The sequence below is a fragment of the Salvelinus fontinalis genome, chromosome 2, assembly GCF_029448725.1.
Source record: "Salvelinus fontinalis isolate EN_2023a chromosome 2, ASM2944872v1, whole genome shotgun sequence".
Lineage (NCBI taxonomy): Eukaryota > Metazoa > Chordata > Actinopteri > Salmoniformes > Salmonidae > Salvelinus > Salvelinus fontinalis.
This window is the reverse complement of record NC_074666.1, coordinates 83,408,906-83,430,138: the sequence shown is the minus strand read 5'-3', so window position 1 is coordinate 83,430,138 and position 21,233 is coordinate 83,408,906. Positions and strand designations below refer to the sequence as shown.

Below are 21,233 nucleotides of genomic sequence, written 5' to 3'. Positions count from 1 at the left end.
GGAGTCTACAACCCACACAAGTGGCTGAGGTAGTGCAGCTCATCCAGGATGGCACATCAATGGGAGCTGTGGCAAGAAGGTTTGCTGTGTCTGTCAGCGTAGTGTCCAGAGCATGGAGGCTCTACCAGGAGACAGGCCAGTACATCAGGAGACGTGGAGGAGGCCGTAGGAGAGCAACAACCCAGCAGCAGGACCGCTACCTCCACCTTTGTGCAAGGAGGAGCAGGAGGAGCACTGCCAGAGCCCTGCAAAATTACCTCCAGCAGGCCACAAATGTGCATGTGTCTGCTCAAACGGTCAGAACCAGACTCCATGAGGGTGGTATGAGGGCCCGACGTCCACATGTGGGGGTTGTGCTTACAGCCCAACACCGTGCAGGACATTTGGAATTTGCCAGAGAACACCAAGATTGGCAAATTCGCCACTGGCGCCCTGTGCTCTTCACAGATGAAAGCAGGTTCACACTGAGCACATGTGACAGACGTGACAGAGTCTGGAGACGCCGTGGAGAACGTTCTGCTGCCTGCAACATCCTCCAGCATGACCGGTTTGGCGGTGGGTCAGTCATGGTGTGGGGTGGCATTTCTTTGGGGGGCCGCACAGCCCTCCATGTGCTCGCCAGAGGTAGCCTGACTGCCATTAGGTAACGAGATGAGATCCTCAGACCCCTTGTGAGACCATATGCTGGTGCGGTTGGCCCTGGGTTCCTCCTAATGCAAGACAATGCTAGACCTCATGTGGCTGGAGTGTGTCAGCAGTTCCTGCAAGAGGAAGGCATTGATGCTATGGACTGGCCCGCCCGTTCCCCAGACCTGAATCCAATTGAGCACATCTGGGACATCATGTCTCGCTCCATCCACCAACGCCACGTTGCACCACAGACTGTCCAGGAGTTGGCGGATGCTTTAGTCCAGGTCTGGGAGGAGATCCCTCAGGAGACCATCCGCCACCTCATCAGGAGCATGCCCAGGCATTGTAGGGAGGTCATACAGGCACGTGGAGGCCACACACACTATTGAGCCTCATTTTGACTTGTTTTAAGGACATTACACCAAAGTTGGATCAGCCTGTAGTGTGGTTTTCCACTTTAATTTTGAGTGTGACTCCAAATCCACACCTCCATGGGTTGATAAATTTGATTTCCATTGATCATTTTTGTGTGGTTTTGTTGTCAGCACATTCAACAATCAATCAATCAAGTTTATTTTATATAGCCCTTCGTACATCAGCTAATATCTCAAAGTGCTGTACAGAGACCCAGCCTAAAACCCCAAACAGCTAGAATGCAGGTGTAGAAGCACGGTGGCTAGGAAAAACTCCCTAGAAAGGCCAAAACCTAGGAAGAAACCTAGAGAGGAACCAGGCTATGAGGGGTGGCCAGTCCTCTTCTGGCTGTGCCGGGTGGAGATTATAAGAGAACTATGCCAAAAAACTGATTTAAGTTTCCCTGCATTAAAGTCCCCGGCCACTAAGGAGCACCGCTTCTGGGTGAGCATTTTCTTCTTTGCTAATGGCCTTATAGAGTTGGTTGAGAGCTGTCTTAGTGCCAGCTTTGTTTTGTGATGGTAAATAGACGGCTACAAATAATACAGATGAGAACTCTCTTGGTAGATACAGCTTATCATAAGGTACTCTACCTCAGGCGAGCAATACTGTGCACCAGCTGTTATTGACAAAAATACACACACCCCCAACCCTCGTCTTACCAGAGGTAGCGTCTCTGTTCTGCCGGTGCATGGAAAATCCCGCTAGCTCTATACTGTCCATATCGTTGTTCAGCCACGTCTCGGTGAAACATAAGATGTTACAGTTTTTAATGTCCCGTTGGTAGGATAATTTTAATCGTAGGTCATCAATATATTTTCCAATGATTGCACATTAGCAAGAAGAATGGAAGGCAGTGGGAGTTTACTCGCTTGCCTCCGGATTCTCAGAAGGGTGCCCGATCTGCGGCCCCTTTTCCGGCATCTTTTCTTCATTCAAAAGGCGTGGATCTGGGCCTGTTCCAGTGAAAGCAGGATATCCTTCTCATCAGACTCGTTAAAGTTAAAAGTTTCTTCCAGTCCGCGGTGAGTAATCGCATTTCTGATGTCCAGAAGTTATTTTTTCTCATAACAGACGGTAACAGCAACATTATGTACACAATAAGTTAAAAAAAATTACACAAAACGCAACAAAAAAAATAACAAAGTAGCACAATTGGTTGGGGGAATGTAAAACGTCAGCCATGTACTTCAGCGCCATCTTTTCTTCCAATTCGTACAATATGTTACAAATTTGTAAGTGCTTAAGATCCCGGACTGCATCTTTAAGCGTTCGGTCCATCTGAATATCACCAGTTGTTCCCTCCCTCCTCTTTCTCTCCCTCCTTAACTCCGACATCACTCCCCCTCTTCCATGCCTGTGTGTGTGTGTGTGTGTATGTATCTCAGGGCCAAGCTTTGACAAGGCTTTGGGTTGCTAGGAGATGGCCCTCTGTTGCCGTGGCATTGGTCGTTAGGTGGTCTGCCTGCCTGGCTGGAGTGGGTGGGGGTAGAAGGGAGGGGTGGAGGGCAGAGGAGGCTGATAGGAGGAGCTATAGGAGGATGGGCTCATTGTAATGGCTGGAATGGATTAAATTCCATTCCAGACATTAGACAGAGCCCGTCCTCCTATAGCTCCTTCCACCAGCCTCCTCTGATAGAGAGACAGACGGAGACATTAGGCAGAGCCAAGCGGTCGGTATAGGGTGGGACTGGCCTGTCTAGGATCCGCCCCTTTGTCACTATGATTGACAGGTAGGCAGGACAGGAAGAAACCTATGGGTCAATCAATCCTGGCTGTGGCACAACCCTGGGGACCGGCCTCTGACGTGACACTGTGACAGGCACCTAGAAACCAGTCAGTCAATGATGGTAATGTGACATGATCAATATATTGTCCAGCTCTCAATTAGACCCCTACGTGTTATCTATCCTGTGGTTTAATTAAACATATGAGGACGACATAGACAGTTTAAAACTGAAGTACTTTCAAATGAAAATAAATGTAGAATTTAGCAATGCATTTGAATTTTTAAACACAGAATACTGATTCATAAATCCACCAGTTTCTTTGTTCTTTCTCTCGGTCTACGTGATTCTCCATCTAAAGCTTTTGCTCTTGCTTTCTGTCTGTCAAGCACTGACTCAGGCTCACGTTTACACGACCTCTCCCTCTGCATCTTTCTCCCTCTCTCTCAGTTATGAATACATCCTCCCACTAAAGTTTGTACAGTGATAGACTGGTGATAGACTGGGCAAATTATGCTTGCGGTGCCTGGCATCATCGTCTTCTATGGGTTTGGAGAGCAATTTAGTGTGTGTGTGTGTGTGTGTGTTTTATGTGGTTATGTATGCATATTTGTGTGAAAGACAAACCAACAGTCCTGGACACATGATGATAGATGGATATCTACTCTCCCTCCCCCTCTCCCACTATCCATCATTCATTCGTTCATGTCTCTCTCTCTGCCTCTGCTTCTCTATCCAGGTGGGTGATGCCATGCGGAGAATGCAGGAGAGAAATAACATCGGCAAGGTGATCCTCATCACCGAGCCTATGCCAGAGGAGGAGAAGAAAGAGGAGCCTAAGAAAGAGGAGAAGAAGGAGGACAAGAAAAAGGAGGACAAGAAGAAAGACGACAAGAAGAAGGATGACTCCAAGAAGGAGGACAAGAAAGAAGAGAAGAAGAAGGAAGAGCCGAACGAGGAGAAAAACGAGGAGAAAAACGAGGAGAAGAAAGAGGAGAAGGAGGAGCCCAAGAAAGAGGAGAAGTGAGAGTGAGGGATTGATGGATGGATGGTCAGGCAGGCAGACCATAGGGGAGCTCTTGTCCTGGGAGCAGGGGTTTGGTTTGGGAGGGGGTGACAAGGCAGGGGAAATGTGGTGGGGGAGGGAAAGGGAGGTGTGGTGTGTGTGTGGATTGGAGTTGGGAGAGCGGGGGATGGGGGTGGGCTTTATAGACACATTGCACAGCAGTCAATCTGTCATCCCTACCATCATCTCTCAGACCCCTTCCCAGTCCACTCTGACAGCGAATACTCAGGCCTGGGCCTTTACCCACCCCTCCCCCTCCTCCCCTCTCTCTCCTCCCCCACTCAAGCAAGGGTCACTTTATTTCTGAATCCCTTACGCTCCCTCATCCCAGTGCACCTTAATGATAGCCGGGCTCACAGAACAGCTCCCAACCTCACCTCGCCACCATGGGAAAATGACCCCTACGATACGCTCTCCTTTGACTCATGTCATAACAGTCTGAAGGTGTTGCCTGTTGAGACCCCAGAGAGAGTCCGAGAGAGAGAGAGAGAGACACACAGAGGGACGTTGTGGGTGTAATTCCCAGGCCTGGGGTGCATCCCCGTTGCCTTGACAACGATAATTCGACCCGTTCCAACTCACACAGTGCCCCTCCTCCCTCCATGTCCCTCCATGTCGACTCCCACTATGCTAGATTGCCCTGCGCTGACTTCCACCTGTCACCTCTCATTCCTCCCCTCTCCCTCTATTGAGTTACCCCTACCCTTCCCCTCTCCCTATGGTATAAACCCACAGACAGACAGACAGACAGACAGACAGAACCACACCCACCATCTCACATAGTGTTTCGTTATGTCACTGTGCATGAGTCAGTCAGTGTTTGCTTGTCTGTGATTGGCTATCAGCTCGCCTGGAGATGTTTGCATGGCTGTGTGATGCTTGACTCCAAAGCCAGTGGTTACAGAACTCCCCTGTCAATCACCACTACCCACTCTTTATTTAAGTATATAGATAAAGGTTAGTAGCACGTCCCTTAAATGCCATGGCACTTCTAGTATCACACAGCTCCGCCCTCACAGCTGAGCCCACACTACAAATCCCATAATCCTAGAGCTGACGCACTAGAGACCAGACAATAGCGTGTGACAGGATGAAGCTCCAGACAGAGAATTAATGAGCCATTTGGTCCAGTATTAAATAGGGAGGGAGAAATCAGGGCTTAGTTTTGGTGCTCTATAGTCACGGATGTTTCTAATGAACCAACTGTTGGCAAGCAGTGCACAGTGTCAATTAGGAGAGAAAATTGTCTCTCTTCAAACAAGGCGCACAAACACACACACAGGACGATGTGTTCAAAGAGGCAGTGTTGTGTAGAGACACGAAGACATGTGAACGGAGTAAGATAGAGTTGAATGCCGCCCAGTTCCTTGATATCAGACTCTTTTCCTTCCCTGACGTTCCATGGCATTCCACTCCTTTCACATTGACCGCTCGCCTGTCGTTCACCCTGATCTGGAACAGGGGAGTTTAGAAGGGTAAAAAAACTCCTGCTGCTGTGCATTCTCACCCGTCCCTCCCCCTTCTCCTTTCTCTACATCTCTCTCTCTCTCTCTCTGTCTTTGTGGTCGGCATAGCAACAGGCACCAGGCTCGTCAGAGATGGCGCTCTGGTCTATTTCTCGGTCTATCTAGAGTGAGTGTGTGAGTGAGCAGTAAATTGTCTAATGAAACCTCGGCTTTAGTATTAAAGCTGTAGTACAGAGCAGTAAAATCCGGCTAACATCCTAGTTTCTACACTCTGGAAATATTTCTATTCTGTATCGGTATATTATGAGGACATTCAAATCCCATATAGCCTGTGTGGTGGTGGCACACCTAGGGCCACAATCAGTAGTTGGCCTCTCCCATATGAATGCACTGCTGCCCCTTGTGGACATAATTTAGAACAGCAAGACTGGTTTTCAGAAGTTGATTATAGGCGACTCCTTTGTATCAATAAAGCGGGGTTTTGTTGTCGTCCTCCTCTAAATTATATTGAATTAATCTAATATTCATTCTTACGTCAGAGATTAATTGTCTATAATAAACTATGGACGGAAGCTAAACCTGTTATGTGCAGGAGTCCTGCAGTACGGACTTCAAAAACACCCCACTACTATCCATTTGGAAATATGTGAGAATCCATGCTCTTTACACACTTGTCTGTCTGCCTGCCTGTCTGTGAAGAGTCTCAGATGGTGACTAGTGACTTTGTAAAGAAGTTGTTGTGTTAGCATGAGTGGCCTCCCTCGTGTTGTGTGTCAGTGATTGTGTGTGAAGATGTGTGTGTGTCCTCAGGTCGTTTGTCAGGTTAAAAAGAGACTCCCACCTCCTCAACCCCACCACAACCTCCCCTTCCTTGCACTCTTTATCTGCTTCACAGCTGTCTAGCTCTAATCCTTTGTTTCTCTCTTTCTCTCTCTCCTCCCCTTCTCTGATGAGGCCAATGTTAAGAGGACAGTTGGTATAGGTATTTTGCACTCTGCTCGCTGATCTTAATGCACTTCCAGGCATGGCAGTCCCACTCCAGTCCCACTGGCTCTGAATCCGCTCCGCTCCTTCCCCACTCAAAGAGACCATACTGTATCTGCTGAAACTCACTGGAAGTACAGTGGAAGGGACATTTTTTGCATGCACTCAAAACACAAACACTCATCTCCTCCTCTACCTTCTGCCAGCTTCTCCTGGGTGGCAGCTCAATTGAAACCATTCATTCATCCAGGGCTGTGAAAGTGACGATGTAGCGGGGACAGCAGTGGGCCTGGGACGGAGTGTGAGTGCCATGCCGGTGTGGGGAGTGACTGTGTTCTGTCAGGCTCTGGTTAGTGTTCTTTTCTGATCTGCTGGGCTCCTTCTGTGAACCTGTGGATAGTGCTTCTGTTTTCTGAATGCCATGTGAGAAGCTCATGCTTCAGTAAAAGGATGTTTTACTTAATAGGTTCTTTTTTGTTGTTGTTTGACCTAATGTTTTTTGGTTTTGTTTTCCAAGGGGTTTAAAGTTCAAAGTTCATACTCTTTACGCAGGGACCTGCCTAACTACATTCCTTTTCAATGTGATGAGCCTTTCTGTTGGGCCTCTGACCATTTGTGCCAAACTGTATGTACTCCTCTGTCAATGCCTTGACTACAACGGTGCATTCAATGAAAAGGAGAAGAAAAAAAAAACGTTTCTGGGTACTTTTCCTATGACCTTGTAGAAAAACAAAAACAATCTGTGTATGATTTCTGTCCCAAATGCTTATGGGTGCTGATAGAATTTTGCTACAGTTTACAAAAGGTTCTAGTTGTTTCTGATTGGTTGGGGTCTTGCTCTCATGCCTCAATCCTAACACACACACACACACAGACACACACAGACACACACTATCATTGAGAGGCACTTCCCTCCATATCCAAACTCCTCACTGTGCTAATCTCAGATCAGCGAAATGTGTTAAGAGTATTATCAGGCCTCAGACATCTACTACAACAAACTGGTCCCACATCAGTCGACAGGCCTATGCGTTTACAACCATACCATATAATCTCCATAACAAGGTGCATGGACGATTAGGCTGCACAGCAAAGCAAACAAACAAAAATCTTCTTGGAATTGCAACCAAAAAAACGAAAAAAGATTTAAAAAACAGATCCATTCAAAAATATACATGACCAGGTGAATCATTGAATTATGGAGCATTTCTTTCACCCATCTCTCTAGTTTAGCTTTGTGAACATCACCATACTGTTTCTCTTAGCCTGATTCCAAATGGTTTGTATGGGATTGGAGAGAGTGAGTTAGCAGATTTTTTTATGGCTGTCATAGCGAGGCCATATGGCACAGCTGCACAGATAGAAACCCAGCTCTAGGTCTGTCCCAGACGGAACATATCCGCCCTAAAGCCGATCCCAGTTCACATACAGCCTGTTGGTCTCAGACATTCCACTATCCTCTATTGCACCTCAAGGGTTCGGGTCAATTATCAGTTAGCCAAAGCCCCGCCCTCTCCATACACACACTCGTCACACCATACACACACATCACATTAACATCTGCAATTAAATTGCATGCATCCAATGGCATGTGGTGCAGAGATTATATGTCATTTGATTCAATGTTTTTCTTCCTGTTTGATAGAACAAAAAGGTCTCTTAGATGAACTCAGCTGCAGCACACGGGTGGGTGGGTGTAGTGAGTGGCTAGGGCGTGGGGTGTAACTGGGAGTCAGAGAGGAGAGGATGAATCTGATGTTGGCTGAGCATGAGCCCTAACCCACTCCTCCCAACCCCTAGTGCCCGATTGCTTTTCCAGCTTGTTGAATCTACGTTGTGTGTCAGCTTGAATTGCTTTTCCAGCCAGACACACATTCTTATGCAAGAGCTCTAAAACCGGAGATGACCCTTCAAGAAACTAAGGCATTTCTTTGGAAAACATCACAGCGCCCAGCTATATTGTTCTAGATACCGTGCTGATTGTTTCTTGGAGTAAAAAAGGGGTTTCCTTTGATTGGCAGTAGTAATATCATGGTTTCACATGGTTTCTCACAGGTCATTCCAAACAGCTTCCCTTACTCTTGATCAGAAATGACTGCCTCTGAGTACATTTGTCTGTCTTTGATATAGTGTGCGTGAGAGAGAAAAACATTCTCCTTTCCAGTCTTATGTCAGCCGCAGTGCTTGGTGGAGTGTATTCCTAGTTAGAAAGATAATCCCAGTCTGGAGATTATTACCACATCCAGAGGCGTACAGCCCCGACCCATCCACCCCACACACACCCCCTTCCCTAAAAGAAAACCACCCAGCCGCTTCTGGCTGTCTCTGGCTCTTCATTAGCCATCACTAAAAACTGTTGCCATGTGTCAACTACAGACACATTCCACGACTCTATAGGAATGCTGTGTCTGGTGCATTTGGCTAGGCTTGTTACGATGTGTATAGTCCACTAGGATCTGTGTGTAGGTGACCCGTGGAGAAAGGCATGTGTCTATAGTTAACTATTCCTTCCACTGTATAGTTCAGTAGTCATCATCACCCTCATCCTCACGGTGCCAACAGCAGCCAAATCACTGCACCTTTACCTGCTCCCGCCCCCCCCCTCGCCTCTCCTCACTGCACCCATTCCCCCTCCTCTTCCCTCATCTGGCACTGTCAAGTCGGCCTCATGGCAAGATGGACATGATCCCATCTATGGGAAAGTTTCAAAAAAACAGGTCCATTGTCACTTTCCCGTCCAGACAGCTCAGTTTCCACACACGGTTTACTGTGAGACAGCTATTCTACCTGCACGTTGATTTTTGTCGTTCCTTCTTTCCTTCTGTCTATAGTGTTGTTTTCCACTCGTCAACTAAGTTGTCTCCACTTTGTTTTTTAAACCCTTTTGAATTGATGCTGCTTCTGTGCTTGACTGGGTTTTACTGCATACGTGGTGCCATGCTGTCCACAGTATAGGCTCTAGAGCTTGTAATGCTTCAATGTGTAATGTTACCATATGCCTTACATGTTTTCCAGGACTAATAAAAGAGCATAATGGAAAAAAAGAAGAAAAAAAGATTTGACCTGGAGCTGTGGCTTTGTTACTGTGTTATTAGGATTTCACTGGGTGGAAACAATATTGAACTGCAGTTACTTGCTATTTTATGGCTCGTGTTTTGAGTGTGTTTTACATAATGAATGTGAATGCTGTGGGAGTAGAGAAAAGATATGCACGGTACGCGGTCACAGTAAGATAAAGACGGGAATGTTTACTGTCAGAAATCGTGAGAGATTCAAAACACAGTAAAGATCAAATAAACAAAAGCTGCCGGGACTAATATTGGTCCAGTTAAAATAGTAGCTCAAACACGTTGCAGTATATCCTGTCACTATCATAAAATATCTGCGGAAATCCGTTGGTCCTGATTTAAGCATGAACAACAGTACATCTATAAAACTCCCAAGAACCAAAAGAACTTCTCTCACTGGCTTATTACTATACAGACTCACACAAGCGTTCAAGATTTCTAGGGAGTCTAGTGACACAGTGCAAGAGACATTAGCGTACAGATTAAACACTGGATAGACACAAACACCTTCATAAAAACACAGGAAAGAATATCATTGTCAGGTTATGTTTGTGTCTTGAGACTTGGCAGGGGCCTCCTCAATCCCATGAGCCCTCAGTACTTCAGACAGGCGACTCAGATAGGTGGAGTCTGGATAACCATTCCTGTGTGGACACAAAATTACATTATGGTGTATATCTCAAATGGCACCCTAATCCTACATATTGCACTGCTTTTGACCAGAGCTCTATAGGGCTTTTCTTACATAGGTTACATCCTTAATGGCACCATATTCCTAAAAGTAGTGCACTATAAAGAGTATAGGGTGGCATTTGGGACACACTCTAGGTAATAAAACAGCCAGCGCATAACATCGACCCCCGACTTTCTGCTCTTTACTGTTGCTATTTCAGTCGAGAGTCACTAATGGGTACTGTGATTCCAGTACTCACCCAGACTTGCCCCCCTGCAGGCTGGTCTTGTGGGGGATGCTGTCCCAGCTGACCCTGGCCCCTGGCTCCCTGCCCGTCACAGTGAAGGTGAGGCCTAGCCTGAAGGCTTTCTCCAGCCGCGGTAGGAGTTTCCTGGTCCTCTCACATAGGGGAAGGTAGGCCTCAAATACTCCCCCCCGAAACGCAGAGCCAGGCGAGGGGTGGCCCTCCTACAACAAGAGAGGGACAGATGGCAGATAATGGGGTGTGTTCCAGATTGTAATAGCCAACAGACAGTGTTAGGAGTTAAACATGACAGAACTTAGAAATGCAAAGCAAGCAATTACTGACAAGGGATACTTAAACTTAACATTTTAATATAAGCTGATTTAATAATGCCAAGAGTGCATTTGGACAGTTGAAAAAAATAACACATGAATGACATGACAGATTTAAAATGTCAACAGTAAATGGCCCATCAGATAGCCTGGTAGAGAAGTCCTGCCCTTACCCCCTGAATGCCATCTGGGATGCAGTAGGTGATCTTAACGACGGCGTCTCTGCCATGGCCTGGCAGGCTGAAGGGCATCTCAGAGTAGCTCATGTTACCCTGGACGCCGTGTGGAACTGCCACCTCAGCCTTGGAGCAAACCCTGCATTGGACGTGGGCTTTGAGTAGGCACTGTGGACACAGGGTCACCCCACACCCTGTCCTCGTCACTGACGCCCCTCTCTCCCCACACACACAGATCTGTGTCCGTGCCCCAGACAAACTAGACCTTCCCGGGCCGTGACGTGTTAGAGCTCCCCCTAACCCGGGCCTCTCCTGGTTCTCTGCTCCACTAGACTGTCTGTTGTTGTCCTTCTGGATCACTCCGGATCTCAGGTTGCTTTCTTTTGGGGGCGCGACCATGTCTTGATTGGTACTGCCACCATTCACTGCTCCCGGTCTTCCTCCGTTGCCTATCGCTGAATGGCTGAGAAATGGGTCAGTCTTGCTCTCGTCTGCCTCCATGGTCCCTCCCCTCTCCACTTTCTCCTTTATGACAGGGTCTTTCCTCGCTGGTGATTGACTAACAACTGTGTTCTTGTGTTCTGATTCGCTGTTCCTCGTCCTCTTGGAAGAATCACTCCTCTGGATGTTTTTCTTCTCCCTGTTGGCACCAGGCCCCTCCTCTCCCCCTCTCTGAGTCTCAGACATCCACTGAGGGCTATTGGTCTGAAACTGTGTGGGGTTCTGGACCCCATTCACCTGAAATGGACTGGACTGATTGAAAGTGGGGGTAGAGGGGACAGAGAAGTCCTCTTGTCCCCCCCTTTGGCCAGTCTCCCCAGGGAACACCTCCCTCAGTGCTGCACCCACTTGAGAGCACAGCTGCTTGGGGCCGATCAGAAACACGCTATCTCTCATTGTCTGGACGGAGACCTTCTTGAACCGTTGCCTCACCTCAGCACAGCACACCTCTAAAGTCTCATCTGCTGGGTCAGACACGCCTAACTCAGCCAGAAGCAACTCCTGCAAACAGAAGTCTGTCTTCACCATGGCAACCAGCTTCTGCATCTCCAACTGACAGGTGCGCACCACAGATGACTCCGCCCCCCTAAGGATGACAGTGATGTCACTGCTTTTGTCTGATTGGCTCTCCCTCATCTGCAGGTCAGAGGTCATGTCCTGTATACGGGTGGCGTAGGCCTCCTTCATGTAATTCCATATCACCATGGAAATGGTTAGCTCTGCACTGTAGGCCTTTCTCCTGTCCAAGCTATTGGACCGCCTGGCTCTGGTAGTGGCTTTCTCAGCCTCACTCTGTCCTGGGTCCTGGACCTTGGACCTGGCCCGCCCAGAGAAACTACTGGCCCGCTTTAGGGTGGACCCTGACCCAGAGGTTGAGATGGTGATGCCCCCTGACAAGGTGTTCAGAGTTGAGGTGAATGGGGCTGTCTCACCCTGCTGCCTAAGGTCTGTTGGTGATGAGCTCCGGAAGAGTCCATTCTCCATAGAGGAAGGGGTGAACAGGGGGTCCCCTCTCTTAAACAGGATATCCTCTCCACTACCCTGTGTACCTGGCCTGTAGAGTCCCCCAACACCTGACCCTGCTCTGTCTGAGCCAAACAGGTCATGGCCTAACATGGGCCCAAGACCTGGTCGTACACTGGGAGATGTGTCCCTTACCATCACTGTGTCCCTAGGTCTGGTCCCTAGCCCAGCCGGCCCTAATGCCTTGAAGCGGGGGGCAAACTTATACCCTCGGGCCCCCTCCGTCCTCCTCTCTGTCTCATATTGCTTCAGCAGCTTATCTACCCTGGCGCCCAGGGGTGTTCCTGCTGTGGAGGAGAGAGTGGGTGTGAGTCTCTCCTCTTCCTCTGGCTTGGAGGAACCAGATGTGGATGAGGGAGATCGTAACAAGCTGGCTACATCCTCCACCGCCTCCTCTCTCTCCCCCAGGAGGAGGAACTGTTTGGCTTCGGACACATCGCTGCTGTTGCCAACTATGTAGATGTTCCTGTCATCCTCACTGAGCAGCAGCTTGGGCAGCCTGACCCGCAGGTCCTCCATGGCCCTGAGCAGGCCTCCGCTGGGAGAGAGGACACTCTTGGGCAGCTGGGCTCGCCGGAGCCTGGCCTCGTTCTCCTGGTAGAGCCGGCTCAGGTCCCCACGAGCCCCACTCAGACTCTCCAGCCCAATGTCTCCCACCCCGGGTACTCTCTGTAGGAACAGGGTGGTCAGCCCCTCAGCGGTCACGTCCACCACCTCTACCCCATGCTGGGTGAGGATCTCCTGGTACTCCCCTCCACAGTGCCACTGCAGGTAGTGGAACAAGTCTGCATCCATGATCAGGGAGAGGTCCTCTTCCATCATGGGGGGTTCCTCAGACAGACACAGACCCACAGCACCCCCCTCTGCCTGGGCTGTCCCCTCCCCCTCCCAGCCCTGACCTCCAGACGTAAAGTCCCTAAGTGGGCCTGAGCCTAGATCACTCTGCTCACCACCTCTCCTGTGATGGTCTGCTGCCTCCTGGGTATGAGTCCTTTTCGCTTGGCCCCTAGTGCCTCTAGTAAGGACTCCCAGAACAACATTGGCCCCAGCTGGGGGTGTATCTGTGGATGCCAGGGCCCCAGGGAGCCCCAGTATTTGGGCCAGTGCAGCCTGGACCTGGGAGTAGAAGCCCTGCAAGGTGCAGAGCTGCTCTGGGTTGTTATAGTGGATCTGAACATCATGACTCCTGTCAAGGCTGGTCAGTGCTGCCTTTCCTCCAGGTAGCTGGCTGTAGTCCAAAGTAACAGACATGCTCAAGATAACCTGAACGGGAGAGAGAGAGGGGGAGAAAGAGGGAGAACATGTAAGTCTAATCAAAATGTGTCACTTTTTCAAGACACAACATACCTTATTTGGGTCCAGGTCTTTGTGAGGTTCACTCAAGGTGAGTTCATACTTCTTCCCGTCCACCATCAGAATGTGTCGGCCATGTTGAAGCACGCTCCTTGCCACTGTGCGGGGTCACCAGAGTACAAGAGCTAAATCAATCTCAGTCAGAGAAACACCCTTACTAAGCACTCCTGCCCCTGGCCTCTCCTTGAAATGTATGCCAACACCCGAGCCCACAGTTAATCGATGGTGACAGGACATGAAGCATAATACCTTGCATTTCACAGTTCATTTGCAAATGGATGCTAAATGAAGTTTAAAAAGAGTGGCTATGGTCAACGAGCCAGATGGAAATCTACTGATAAGGAACTTAGCAGTGGCAACGATGTACGGTAGTTGTTACTTTATGCCTCTACGTTATGGTGAAATAGTCAATTTATCACCATCAAGTCTCCAGTCTCCTGATCTCTTCTCTCTACAAATTCATCATTCACATTCCATCCCCTACGCATCCCACCAGCCCTCCCTTCCCAGGAGCCTCAGACACATTATATATACACACACACGCGCAAACACGCACACACACACCTACTTACCTCCAATGTCCTCAAAGGTGATGAGGGCAGAGCCGGGTGTTGCCTTGACAATGGTGACATGTGCTATTTCTCCTCCTCCATTCCTGGCCCTCAGGAAGTAGATGTATAGCTTGTCTGTCAGTCGGTCCTCCTTTATATCAGTGGGCAGGCCACTCACCCTTACTGTCCTGCACTGCTCTGCCATCTGCTGGGCAAAACTGGGTTACTGACATACAGGAGGAATATATAGATAGGTATACCAAGCAATGTCTCCCTTCAACCATAACCACTGATCGTAAATTGTCAATAAATTTGTCCTTGCCATGTAATAGGCCGACATAAGATTTTTTTTGTGGGGGTTGTCTGGATATTTGATCAAATTACACCCTCTGCTGGACGTTGCCACGAAACTTCACCAACATAAACGTCGTTGTATTAAACTGCTGTGTCAACGTTGGTCAATGCTATGGAAACAGCTTGAGGTACCGTTGATGTTGATAGTATACTGTAAAGGGAGATGTGCGAACTGTTCACATGACATGCGCACTGACTGCTTGAGGTTCAAATGGAGTCCACAATCTACCAGGAGTAGGCACAGTATGCGTCACATCACTTTCATCCACTGTTTCAGAAATAAACGCTAGATGAGTGCGCATAGTTATCCATTCCCTTCCCGCTCTATAAAAGAGACGATCACTTTGACCATCAGGTCACAACATCTTTGAAAATCAAAGGAATGGGTAAGTGAGCGGACTACGGACTGAGAAAATGAAACTTCAAGGAAGTGCACAAATCCAACGATACAATCTAAAATAACCTCAAAGTAGAGCTCTTCAAGGCATTGCCTTTTTTCACAATGATATCAACGCAAATATCCTTACCGTACCTTTTTAGAAGCCTCATATCTCTCGTCTCGCACCAAAGACGTGGACGTGCTTCGCTTGCATGTTGTTCAAAACATGGATGGAAAGTGAAACTGTATGAAGTAGGAACTGCAGGGTTAAGATTTTTGTTGTTCTTCATTTTAAACGCCAGGGGGCGAACATAAAGCCAGGTTCACAGGTCCAAAAATGAATCAGTGCATTGGTCAACTGAAAACCTAAATTAGAATTGGCCAATAATGAGATACATTTGACTTTCAACAAATTGTGTGTGTGTGTGTGTGTGTGTTAGGAGCTAGGGTTAGTTTTAGGGTTAAGGTTAGGTTTTCGGCTTAAGGTTAGGGTTAAGGTAAGGGAAGGTTTGGCTGGGGTAAGCCGTCATGGTAAATAAGCATTTGTTCTTAACTGACTAGTCTAGTTAAATAAAGGTAAAATTAAAAGGGTAAGGTTACAGGGTTAGGGTTAGAATTGTGAATGGGACTGAATTGTGTGTCCCCACAAGGTTAGTTGTACAAATCAAATTGTATTTGTCACATGCGCGGAATACAACAGGTTACTATGGAATGCTTACTTACGAGCCCTTAACCAACAATGCAGTTCAAGAAATAGAGTTTATTTAGAGTCTATTTACTAAATAAACTAAAAAAATGTTTAAAGTAACACAAGAAAATTACATAACAATAACGAGGTTATATACAGGGGGTACCGGTATCGTGTCAATGTGGGGGGGGGTACAGATTAGTCGAGGTAATTTGTAAAATGGCTATGCATAGATAATAAACAGTGAGTAGCAGCAGTGTAAAAAAAAGGGGGAGGGGGGGGGGTCAATGTAAATAGTCTGGGTGGCCATTTGATTAATTTACTGTTAAGGAGCCTTTTGGTCCTAGACTTGCCGCTCCAGTACCGCTTGCCATGCGGTAGCAGAAAGAACAGTCTATGACTAGGGTGACTGGAGTCTTTGACTATTTTTTGGGCCTTCCTCTGACACCGCCTAGTATATAGGTCCTGGATGTCAGGAAGCTTGGCCCCAGTGTTGTACTGGGCTGTACGCACTACCCTCTGTAGCGCCTTATGGTCAGATGCCGAGCAGTTGCCATATCAGGTGGTGATGCAACCGGTCAGGATGCTCTCAGTGGTGCAGCTGTAGAACTTTTTGAGGATCTGGGGACCCATGCCAAATCTTTTCAGTCTCCTGAGGGGGAAAAGGTGTTGTCGTGCCCTCTTCACAAGACTGTGTGTGTGTGTGTGAAGCCAGCCACTGAACGTTCTGAAATGATACACAGTAAGTTCAACTTTATTTTCACAATATGTCTCACTAACCTCTCAAAATGTGGAAAATTAAGAAGAAACAGTCAAACATCTGCCTAGACAATATTCTCGCCAAAGAGATGATTCATTCTACCAAAGACAGTACAGTATGACGATAGGCTGAAACTGCTTCTCCAATAGAAATCCCCGATCACACTTGTAGGCGATGTCATGGCGACAATGGCTACCTAAAATCATACGCAGAAGCACTTCATCGGGTCTAACGGGTTGTCTCGCGCTGAGCTGCGCTTGTGCAGACCGTCAAATCAAAGGCACTCCGTGGATATAGTTGTTTTTCAAGAATATTAAAACGTGTTAGTTTGTCAGTTTCACGAGGTTGGAGTAATAACATGTTCAACTACTTAAGACATTGACTCAAATATAGGTTGTGCCTTTACATTTTGAGAAAATTAACAACTAACGAATAATTTTTCACTTCTCTCATTGACTTCTCAAACCCTGGCCCGGTCTGCATGGTCTGTTTCACAAGTCTTCCGCAAGTCTCGCGATGTGGCCCCTTATGGGTTAGAAACTCTGTGATTCAACTCTGTTCAAATGACCGAAATATTTAATTATCATTATAAACTGGGTGGTTCGAGCCCTGAATGCGGATTGGCTGACAGTATACCACGGGTATGACAAAACATGTATTTTTACTGCTCTAATTGCGTTGGTAATCAGTTTATAATAGCAATACGGCACGTCGGGGGTTGTGGGATATGGCCAATATAACACGGCTAAGGACTGTATTCAGGCACTACGCGTTGGGTCGTATTTAAGAACATCCAATAGCCGTGGTATATTGGCCATATACCACACCCCCTTGTGCCTTATTGCCTAATTAAATCGTAATATTACTATTATCATAGTTGGTAAACTTTAGCAACCAGAATGCTCAGCGATATTCTCACTAGCCAATGAATTGAATCGATAAACAAGTCCCGGAGCACTACTTATCCAATCAGAGAGGGGTTTGTTACAAGTTGACGCGCATGCTTTGTAGAAAAATAATTCATGCGTTCGAACGTCGGCTCTGGTGGAGGTCATAGACAGAACTGACAAAACAGTAGGTTAGTGCTAATGTGGTTATGACCATATACGTGTATCAAAATATTATTAACAAAGCTCCCTAATAGTCAGATATTTCTGTGTGACTAGTTATGTGTGTAATTATTCAGTAAACCGAGAAGGTATGCATTGAGTAACATGGACACGAGCGACCGATTTGCAAGTTCATGTCGCTGCGTGAGCATGTAGTTACAGATTGTCATGATAGCTCTAGATCAGGGTAACAAACACTGTCGTTTGGCATGACAGGTCCAGGTGTGACATTGCGTGGTTCATGTTTCAATTCACATAGCTAGTTAAATAGTCTTAGTCGTTTTTGTTGCGAAGTCTGCTTGCTTGGCTAGCTAATGTAGCGTTGGCATCATTGACAGAACAAGGCCATCACGTCAGAATTGAATAACTCCGAGCTCTGGATAGCATTAATAGCTACTTGCCTACATGCAGATATATTATACCACCACATACAACTCTAGCTCTTAATTATATTATTGCGTATCTGGTGAGCTCACATGGCAATGAATAGCTCGCTAAAATATTTAATACTTTTCTTTTCAGGGCTGCAGACATGGCGAAACTATTTGAATCCATCGGGAAGTTGGGGCTGGCCCTCGCCGTTGGTGGAGGTGTTGTGAACTCAGCCCTCTTCAATGGTGAGACATTGAGCTCTGTAAATTGATCTTGATATCATGGAAACACCTGGATTGTTATTCTATTTTACCATTATTTAACTAGGCAAGTCAGTTAAGAACAAATTCTTATTTTCAATGAATATGAATTTGTGGGTTAACTGCCTTGTTAAGTGGCAGAAGCACAGATGTTTACCTTGTCAGCTCAGGGATTTGATCTCGCAACCTTCCGGTTACTAGTCCAACGCTCTAACCACTAGGCTACCTGCTGCAATACTAGAATTTATGAATGACATAAGGCTTAAAGTTGTGAATTCCGTAACACTACCAACCTGAATTGTCCTAATATTTCTTAATGTTTCAGTTGACGCAGGTCATCGGGCAGTTATATTTGACAGGTTCCGGGGAGTGCAAGATGCCGTAGTTGGCGAGGGAACCCACTTCCTCATTCCCTGGGTACAGAAGCCTATCATCTTTGACTGTCGTTCTCGTCCACGCAACGTGCCTGTCATCACAGGCAGCAAAGGTAACTAACATGAGTCACGAGGACCGGCATATTAGCCTTCACACTTAGACTTTCTCTGGCATACTAAAAGCTTTTACCCCCCCCCCCCCCCCCCCCCCCCACACACACACACTCAGATCTGCAGAATGTAAACATCACACTGCGCATCCTCTTCCGGCCGGTGACTAGCCAGCTCCCACGCATCTTCACCAGCATCGGCGAGGACTACGACGAGAGGGTATTGCCATCCATCACCACAGAGGTCCTCAAGTCCGTGGTGGTGAGTGTTAGACTAATGCTGCATTTCCGTGATAAGATTTTACCCTGGTGTTTGGGGGTAAAAACATACTTTTGCGTTTCCACCTCTTAGGTCTTGTCATAAAAAAAGTCTGCGTGGCATTGGGTTGCAGTAAAGTCTATGCTATCCTGTTATTTCCTTGTGTTTTATATGGGTGTGTTTGTGTGCACCTCACAGGCCCGGTTTGATGCCGGTGAGCTCATCACCCAGAGAGAGCTGGTGTCTCGGCAGGTCAGTGACGACCTGACAGAAAGAGCCAACACCTTCGGCCTCATCCTGGATGACGTCTCACTGGTGAGCTGCTGTTTAAAGGAATAATACACTCAAAACAACTAATTCCTATGATTTATAATTTTGTCTTGTGTGAACAATATTTTTCAGCGCTAATGTTTCATTTCATTGTTCTAATGAGTAGGGAAGCAACAGTGTTTTACCCAGTGGCTCTGGTCATCACTTGTACATGTTCTGTGTTTTTAATTGAAGACCTCATGTTCCTCCAACAGACACACTTGACGTTCGGTAAGGAGTTCACAGAGGCTGTTGAGATGAAGCAGGTGGCTCAGCAGGAGGCCGAGAGGGCCAGGTTTGTCGTGGAGAAGGTAAGGATGAAAGGGTTTGTTTTGAGACATTGACAGATTTATTCTTTAAGGTGATAAGAATGATAAACATGCATTTAATACACTTGAAGTTGGAAGTGACCCTGAACAACCAAGTGATTCTGACCTTGCACACCTTTTTATAAAGGATGAATAGAAGTGAACGGTGTGTTTCTTCTCTACTTCCCCCAGGCCGAGCAACAGAAACAGGCAGCCATCATCTCAGCGGAGGGTGACTCCCAGGCCGCCCTGCTCATTGCTAACTCCCTGCAGGAGGCTGGAGACGGCCTGGTAGAGCTGCGTAAGCTGGAGGCTGCCGAGGACATCGCCTTCCAGCTGTCCCGCTCCCGCAACATCACCTACCTGCCCGCCGGCCAGGGCACACTCCTCCAGCTGCCCCAGTGAGACTCACACACCCTGACCTAACCGCCCCTCCCTGTGACCAGCCAATGCATGGGCCATGGAGGTTGGGGATGGGGTGAGGGAACGGGCGTCCACCTTCACACTCTCTCCTCCCACTCCGACTAACTATGGACTGGTGGAATAATGGCGGCTTGGGAGTGTGGAAAGATCCATGATAAGGTTCTGAAGTCTGGGCAGTGTGTGGGGAAGAGGAGGGAGCCTTAGGCTTGATCTATGGTAAACTACATATAGTAAGTTCTGTCAAAAATACAAAATTGGTGATGCAGTAAATTATCTTGGCTTTGTCTGGCAAATTCAGCACAGTGACATTCCTGTGATATGAAGAAGTTGTAATTGTGTTAATTTAGGGGAAGAGCTGTATGGAATGTCATGAAGGATGGAACATTTTAGCACCATTGTAACCACCACAGCAATCACAATACTGGGGATTTATTGATCTGAGAGGACAAGCTATTTAATAAACTGGATTTACATGAATCTTAGCCAAGCACAAACTTCCATGGGTGAATAAGATACTGCTATACACAAGTAGTGTAGGATCCAAAGCACCCTTGTTTTTCCACTCATAACTTTAAATTACATTGTACAAATGATCTGAACTAATCTACCCAGAGCCATATATTCAAAATTTGACTCTGAATCTACCCATCCCTTTGACTTAGTCTATTGTGTCGATGGCCTGTCAAATGTCCTCTCACAGCTAGCTTTCCTAAAATCCTCAGTTTGATTGCCATGGAGTCCCAGTGCTGTACTCCCCTCTACTTGATTGGATCCTCTACAGAATCATCTTTGGTTTACTAGCACGCTGTCCACACCACCTCATCCATGGTCCTCAGTGACATGTCCCTCCTAGCCCAGTGGTATGAAACGTGCCTGTAAGATGGTCAAGTTTCATAACCTTCCCTGATTCTTTAAAGTTTGTCGCTGTGTCTTTATTTTGAAGGAAGGATATGCAAGTCCCCGCATTCCACTCAATATGTCTCAACTTAACAATAAAATTGTCCTATTTCCACAGCAGCTCTTTGTGTGTGTGTGTACCAAATCTCTGAAATGTGACACGGTTGATGTTATGGTTTCTCATTTATAGCCACAAGAGGGCCCTATAAATATATTGAGTTTTGGATCCAATTTGTGAATACCTGCACTTGAGTGCATAAATATAAAACTTAGACCAGATGTAACTTTTGTCTGCTATTGAGTAAATTCTGTGTAGTTTGAAAAGCCTCCCTAAGCATCTTTTTTATGTTTACATTGAGGCAGAAAACATAAACATTTACTAGGCTACCATTGCACAAATGCATACTATGTAGTTTATACTGA

General features: G+C 47.0%; 3 protein-coding genes across 6 annotated transcripts in view; 2 read left to right on the top strand and 1 right to left on the bottom strand.

Moving 5' to 3' along the window:
* Nucleotides 1-9,344, top strand: part of LOC129829325 (synaptic vesicle membrane protein VAT-1 homolog) — a 39,878-nt gene extending 30,534 nt beyond the window's left edge. The window contains exon 6 of the mRNA XM_055891002.1: nt 3,511-9,344. Within this exon, the coding sequence (XP_055746977.1) occupies nt 3,511-3,798 (288 nt within the window). The 3' untranslated portion in view covers nt 3,799-9,344. The remainder of the gene's footprint in view (nt 1-3,510) is intronic.
* Nucleotides 9,345-9,514: 170 nt separating this feature from the next.
* Nucleotides 9,515-15,220, bottom strand: LOC129829302 (uncharacterized). 3 transcript variants are annotated; one of them, XM_055890991.1, is made up of 6 exons: nt 15,090-15,220; nt 14,230-14,413; nt 13,652-13,755; nt 10,778-13,567; nt 10,288-10,496; nt 9,515-9,999 (listed from the first exon to the last, which is right to left on the bottom strand). In XM_055890991.1, the coding sequence occupies exons 2-6, from the start codon at nt 14,411-14,413 to the stop codon at nt 9,894-9,896; spliced, it is 3,393 nt and encodes a 1,130-aa protein (XP_055746966.1). In that variant the 5' UTR covers nt 15,090-15,220; the 3' UTR covers nt 9,515-9,893. The 3 variants fall into 3 exon arrangements, with proteins under 3 accessions (XP_055746966.1, XP_055746971.1, XP_055746960.1); XM_055890996.1 differs by having other exon boundaries at nt 14,230-14,434; nt 15,095-15,220; XM_055890985.1 differs by having other exon boundaries at nt 15,095-15,220.
* A 2,141-nt stretch (nt 15,221-17,361) lies between these two features.
* On the top strand, nt 17,362-20,927 carry LOC129829278 (prohibitin 1). 2 transcript variants are annotated; one of them, XM_055890978.1, is made up of 7 exons: nt 17,362-17,467; nt 18,021-18,115; nt 18,456-18,617; nt 18,734-18,876; nt 19,072-19,188; nt 19,398-19,493; nt 19,683-20,927. In XM_055890978.1, the coding sequence occupies exons 2-7, from the start codon at nt 18,031-18,033 to the stop codon at nt 19,893-19,895; spliced, it is 816 nt and encodes a 271-aa protein (XP_055746953.1). In that variant the 5' UTR covers nt 17,362-17,467; nt 18,021-18,030; the 3' UTR covers nt 19,896-20,927. The 2 variants fall into 2 exon arrangements, with proteins under 2 accessions (XP_055746953.1, XP_055746954.1); XM_055890979.1 differs by having other exon boundaries at nt 17,372-17,463.
* The last annotated feature ends 306 nt before the right edge of the window (nt 20,928-21,233 follow it).